The following is a 7192-nucleotide window of genomic DNA, read 5'->3' on the forward strand; positions in this document are numbered from 1 at the left end:
GGTCTTAATAGACGTTAATCATCATCATCATCCTCATTATATATATGTGTGTGTTTATTTTAAAATATGAATTCCTAGATTTTAGGAATTTAACCTACATCAAATATTCTAAAATATTCTTACTAATATTAATAAGAAAATTAAAGTTTATGCCAAAAATAATCATGTTTTTCTAATTCTTTTCATGATTAATAATAATAACAATAATAATAATTTAAAATAAAGGTATAATTTAATTAATTTTTTTTTTTTTTTTAATATGAGAGAGAGGTAAATATTTAAATTTCTTTCGAAGTTTACCAATCATTTAAGTTATATAGCTATCTTAATTAGGAAAATATAAAACTCTTATATCTTCAAGACATTTTTTCTGGTTAGTTTTAATCAAAATTTAGTAGAAATTTTTAAAAACTTGGGTTTATGTTGTTATCTATAGAACTTGATTGCCCTAGAGTGTTTTTCAGGGCTTTCAATCCATTTATACATTCAAAAATGCATTTTAAACATAAAAAATTCACGTTCTTTATTGTTTTATCAAATTTTTATATATAAAAAAATATATATATTTCATCTATAAATTAGACTATCCTCTTATATATATATTCTGAAAAACGTAATTAATCATTATATAAACTTATATATAATTCATGTCAAATTAAAAATATAATTGAAAATAAATTTAATATATAATAAATAATATTTATAAAACAATTTTTAAAAAATAAATATAAAAAAAAACTAAAAGATAAAAAATATTGTTTTATTTTTATTTAACCTAAATATTTAAAAAATAATATACATGATTTATGAAAAAAATAATTTTAACTATATTAAAGTATTTTTAAACACCAAAAAATTGCAAGGAAGATATCTTTAAAATAAAAATCATCGAAATATAAATATAATCTTCTCTTTATAAGTTTCGGTATATTACAAACTTGTTAAAGCCAAAGAAATAACGAGGAGGAGCTAGGTGAGTCATTCATTCATTGAGATGTCACCGTGAACAAAACATTTTACACCCAGCTATGGGCATATCTATATTGTATATATATGTGATATTGGTTGATATAAAGTTGGTATATACTATGATATTGTTTGATATAAAATTTCCATTTATTGATCACTTATTTTTATGGATATAGATATAAGGAGTTTAAATAAAAGTTTTTGTTGAATAGTATCATATGTACTTTCTGTAGTGGTTTGTTTTTATGATATAGATGTTTTTGTATAAGCGGGATGTATTTTAATTTACACTTGAATAAAATTATGTTTTTTTTTTCCATATGTGTGCACATTTGAATTTACTAGGTAGCTCCGTTTAATTGGCATGTGTTTTTATGTTATAGATGTTTTTGACAAGTTAGATGTATTTTAATTCATACTTGAATAAAAATATATTTTTTCTTCCATGTGTGTGCACATTTGAATTCAGTAGGGAGATCCCTTCAATTGGCATGCTCCACTCACATGCATCTCAAGCTACATCAACAAGGAAGTTAATCAATCAATCAAAAGTGAAATGCGGCCTGATGTTTTATTTTGTTTTGATTTTTTAAGTTTATATACTAACAAATTGGTTATAATGAGGCTATTTTTAATAAGTAAAAATCTAGGTATTCTATTACCTCAATCAAAGGTGAAATGGGGCTTGATGTGTTTTTTTGTTTTGTTTTATTTTTTTAAGTTTATATACTAAAAATATGGTTATAATGAGACTATTTTTAATGAGGAAAAATCTAGGTATTCTATCACCTCAATCAAAGGTGAAATGTGTTAGGATATTCCGACACATAGGATATAGTTAAGTTCAACTTGGTCTAGTGTAGAGTTAGGTAAAGTCTGTTTCTTTACCGTTGTACATTTTGTAACTTACAATCCGACGGTCACGATATGTAGTGATCCGACGGTTCATTCTCTCCTCGGTATTACCGACACTTGATCCGTGGCTTGACACCCGATTGGTCCATGAGTTCTATTTAAAGCGCATGGAGGGTCATTGTTCGGGTAATCCGTGCATGAGAGAAGCTTATGTAAATTTTCATTCTTTGATTAATAAATTGCCTGTAGTACCCACGTTGGGACAGGCCGTGGACTGTTTCCCTCCTTGCACTTTGAGGGTTTTAACCACGTCAAAAATACTGGTGTATTGATCTGTGATCTGGTTATGAGCGGTGTCCTTTTGGTATTCTTTCTGAGGAACTTACCCTGTAAATTCCTACATGGTATCAGAGCTATTTGAGGGCCGCATCCGTTGGTGATCCAAATCTGAAGCCGGTAGAACTGCATGCGGCTGAAGTTTCCTAGATCTGCTATTTCTGACTGCTTTCGGGCCGAGAGGACTGCTCTGTTGCGTTCGGAGCATCTGTTCCAGTGAGGAACCCCTTTTGTTTCACGCGAAAAGGTTTCCAGTAGCCCTAGCTGCGTCATTTTTCAGATCGGGAGGTATACAGTGTTTTTTTGCAGTTTACTGTTATTTTCTCTCTGCTTATTTCGGTCTCAGTTTATTTAGCCTTTTTTTTACTGGATCTATACCCTTCATTTCTGCGTATGCTCTTTGCCCTGCAACTCTGTGCGATTTGGGAAAATCAGAAACAGAAAGGAAGGATTTTTCTCATGCGTATGCTCTTTTCCCTGCACCTTAGTGTGATCTCGGAAAATCAAAAACATTGAGAAAAATATTTAGTTTTTCAGCTAAAGCTAACTTTGAGATTTTTTTTTTAAATTTCTAGTTTTTTGGCTAAAGCTAACTTCGAGCCGCAAGGTTCGTTTTTCTTTGCATATTCGTGTTGGGTTTTGTGTTTTGTGTTTTGTAGGGAAAAAGAGCTTTCTCAAGGCAAGCACGCAAACCAAGGCCCCCCCCCCCCCTCTCTCTCTCTCTCTCTCTCTCTTTCTCTCTCAAATTTTTTGTATAGATCAATTGGTTCAAAGCTATTTTAAGAGAGTAGAGGTCTTGGGTTCAAGTCTCCATTTTGTGGGGGCGGATTTTTTTCATTCCCGCACATTCGCGCACTTTGCCGACAACGTCAACAATTTTTTTTTCAAAAAGCCATAACTTCTTCATCCGGAAGTCTTTTTCAGAGCCGTTTTTTTTAAAACCGCCTTGTTCTTTCCCTTGCTGCCTCTTTAAAATGGGAAGTCCATCAGATGGACGTTAAATCTGCCTTCTTACATGGGGACTTGCAGGAAGAAATCTATATGGAACAACCCATTGGCTTCATACAAACAGACTCCAGCCTTGTTTGTCGACTTAAGAAATCCCTTTATGGCCTCAAGCAAGCTCCTCGGGCTTGGTATGCCAAAATGGATAGCTTTCTTTTAGAATCTGGCTTTTCTAGGTGTCATTCTGACAATACTATCTACACCAAGAAAGTGGGCAACTCTCTTATCATCCTTGTTCTTTATGTTGATGATCTTATTCTTACTGGTAGTGATCCCAACCTTATAAACCATGTGAAGTCCAGCCTTAAAAAGAAATTTGAAATGACAGACTTAGGACACTTACACTATTTTCTCGGTCTTCAAGTCTTGCAATCCCAGGAGGGTATTTTCCTTTCCCAGTCCAAGTATGCTTGTGATATTCTTCGTCATTTTCACATGGAAGACTGTAAGCCAGCCCCTTCTCCCTTTCAGTCTGGAGTCAAACTTTCAGTCTCTTGTACTTCTCCTGAAGTTGATGCTACCTTATACCGTCAACTTGTCGGAAAACTCTTGTATTTAACCCATACTCGTCTTGATCTTTCCTTTGTTGTTGGCCTTGTTGCTCGTTTTATGCAAAACCCCCGTGAAAGTCATTGGAAAGCAGCTAAAAGAATACTTCGTTATGTTCGAGGTACAGTACAGTTTGGGATTCATTACAATGCCAAAGCAGCTCCTCTGTTAGTTGGTTTCACTGATTCTGATTGGGCTGGTGACCCTGATGATCGGAAGTCTACTACCGGTTATGTCTTCACTCTTGGTTCAGGACCTATTACATGGGCTTGTAAGAAACAGGCTGCCATTTCTCTTTCGTCAGCAGAGGCAGAGTATCGTGGTGCCGTGGAAGCTAGTAAGGAAGCCTTGTGGCTTCGTCAAATCCTATCAGAGTTTGGCTTTGAGCAGCAACATCCAACCACACTTTGGTGTGATAATCAAAGTGCCATTCAGCTATGCAAAGATCCAGTCCAGCATCAGCGCAGCAAACACATTGAACTACACATGCACTTCATCAGAAAGCTCATTCATGACCATGTTCTTGAAGTGCAATATTGTCCAACAGATGATCAGGTTGCAGACATCTTCACAAAGGCTCTCACAGAGGCGAAGTTCACTAAACTTCGATATATGCTTGGAGTTCAAGAAGTTGTCACTAAGGGGGGATAGGCTCTAGTGCCGCCTTCCTTCTCCTATTGTGTCATATTTGTAAATCCTTCAATCCTATCCCAAGTTGTTCTTAAGGGGGGATGTTAGGATATTCCGACACATAGGATATAGTTAAGTTCAACTTGGTCTAGTGTAGAGTTAGGTATAGAGTTAGGTAAAGTGTGTTTCTTTACCGTTGTACATTTTGTAACTTACAATCTGACGGTCACAATATGTAGTGATCCGACGGTTCATTCTCTCCTCGGTATTACCGACACTTGATCCGTGGCTTGACACCCGATTGGTCCATGAGTTCTATTTAAAGCGGATGGAGGGTCATTGTTCGGGTAATCCGTGCATGAGAGAAGCTTATGTAAATTTTCATTCTTTGATTAATAAATTGCATGTAGTACCCACGTTGGGACAGACCATGGACTGTTTCCCTCCTTGCACTTTGAGGGTTTTAACCACGTCAAAAATACTGGTGTATTGATTTGTGATCTGGTTGTGAGCGGTGTCCTTTTGGTATTCTTTCTGAGGAACTTACCCTGTAAATTCCTACAAAATGGGGCCTGGATTTTTTTAAAGTTTCTATACTAAAAATATGGTTATAATGAGGAAAAATCTAGGCATTCCACGAGTGAAACTTGCATGGCCTAATCCCAAGGGATTCATGGATATTTAACCCTATGACCTCCCAATCAACAAGGTACTTAGCAAGGGAAACTTAACCAATTGAGCTAACCCCTGGACTTGGCTATTACTATGTATTACTAAGACATCCTAAATTCTTATGTTGTCCTTCCCCTTAAAACCCTTATTATGAAGTTGTTAAACTCATTAACATAATTAACTATTCATTCTCAAAATGACTAAAAAGATAAATAGAACTTTTCAAACAATAAATCCATATTAAAAATATTGTTAATCATTCATTCTACAAATAATTAAAAAAAAAAGAAATTTTCAAAACAATAAATCCATGCTCAAAATATGGTCATAATCATTCTGCAAGTAACTAAAAAGATTAACATGTTTTTTTTAAAACAACAAATAAATGCTAAAAATATGTTTATAATCAGGTTATAGTTGGAAATAATTAATTCCTACTTGTCTATGGTTGTAATTTTCCATTTGAGGAGTTTGTTCCTACATAATAGGAATTTAGTTTCTCCTAGTTTAGTGTGTGGTTGAGAGAATCTCTCAACCACACTACTGTACGTCTAAGATAGGATTCCTATCTTGAGACTGTTGATTGTATAAATATGTGTATAATTTCCTCATTCAAATATAGAGAATATATTGCTGTGTATACTTTTATCTTGGTATCAGAGCCTGAGGGCCTAGCCCCTCGTGGGCTTGGCTGCTTCTGGGCTGAAGAGAATAAAAGTTTTGTGAATGTTTTTGTCCATCACCCTCTGTTGGCCAGCGCAGCTGTGGTTGTGGCGACAGGCAAGTGAGGAGAGCATGACATCGTTAGGAATTTTATTCTCCATACTCTGCAGTTGCAGAGTTGGGAGAAAACAATGGACTGTCATAGCCCTGGACAAGGTTTGATGCCAGCAAGCTTCAAAGTGCGGACTGTTCCCCGTGATGGGGATGACGATGCCACTGAAGATATACTGGACCCCGACTTCGGAGAGGCGGCAATAGGCCGCGTGGCCCCTGTTGACTCTGGATTATGGTGGATTATTCTTCTTAGAGCATATGGCAAGTTTACAGGAGATCTTTCTGTTCAGGAGAGGACTGATGTTCAAACAAGGATTAAAATGATTTTGAAGTTGTGTCTTGCTGATGGGTTTGATATGTTCCCCACATTATTAGTAACCGATGGATCATGCATGATTGATCGTCGTATGGGAATCCATGGCCATCCTCTAGAAATACAAGCACTATTTTATTCAGCTTTGCGGTGTGCGCGTGAGATGCTAACTCCGGAAGATGGATCTGCAGACCTCATACGAGCATTGAATAACCGGCTGATCGCTTTGTCTTTCCACATCAGAGAATACTACTGGGTTGACATGAAAAAATTAAATGAGATTTATCGGTACAAAACTGAAGAGTACTCATATGATGCAGTAAACAAATTCAACATCTATCCAGATCAAATCTCCACATGGCTGGTAGAATGGATGCCTGACCGGGGAGGCTATTTTATTGGCAATTTACAGCCTGCTCATATGGACTTCAGCGAGTGTGGAGAGCCATGGATGTGAGCCTCTAGGAACTTACAGGTCGTTATTAGCACTCAGAAATAAAGAGCTTGGTTTGACAATCAATTCTTGAGTTTGTCCATCATCGATCTTATAGCGCGGAGCGTTGGTAACCAGCGTCCTGGATGGCACAGTGGCGAAGTGGTGAATCCGATGAAATCTGTTTGGGGAGGAGAGGATATGGATGATGGACGGTCTTCGGTGGGCATGGAACACGTGGCCAAGCTCCGGATTGAAGTGGTGCGAATGCTGATCCCGCTGGGTATCCTGTGCACGCCCCTGATGGCGGTGCAAGCGAGGGAGACTCCACGTGTCATTTACATGATGAGGTCGAGCTCCGACGTGTCATATGCGGCAGAGCCGGTAGAAGACGCGTTCGATAGCAGCATAAAATGAATGTATTCCTGCAACAGGCAGCGAACTATGACTTCCAGCCTGTCAGAGTTGTTAATGAAGGGATTCGTACTGGAGTCAGTTCCCGTTTACATCTCTTTTTTTTGCCACGTTGTCAGGCCGCAACCTAACGGGATCTTCGTTTATTCTGTAACATCACATTGAGCCAGAAATCAGGGTAAATAATGGCTGGAGTTGGGATATTCTTGCAGAACTCGCTGCGGGATTGACGGTGGACC

General features: G+C 37.1%; 1 protein-coding gene across 1 annotated transcript; it reads left to right on the forward strand.

Annotated features, from left to right (window-relative positions):
• The first annotated feature begins 5809 nt into the window (after positions 1 to 5809).
• On the forward strand, positions 5810 to 6563 carry LOC149244221 (neutral/alkaline invertase 3, chloroplastic-like). Its single transcript, XM_089371476.1, has one exon. It carries the CDS (start codon positions 5871 to 5873, stop codon positions 6561 to 6563), a length of 693 nt encoding a protein of 230 aa, XP_089227602.1. The 5' UTR covers positions 5810 to 5870.
• Positions 6564 to 7192: the final 629 nt, after the last annotated feature.

Source organism: Pinus tabuliformis, chromosome 8 (assembly GCF_031772625.1).
Source record: "Pinus tabuliformis cultivar Carrire ecotype Pingquan chromosome 8, CPIR1, whole genome shotgun sequence".
Lineage (NCBI taxonomy): Eukaryota > Viridiplantae > Streptophyta > Pinopsida > Pinales > Pinaceae > Pinus > Pinus tabuliformis.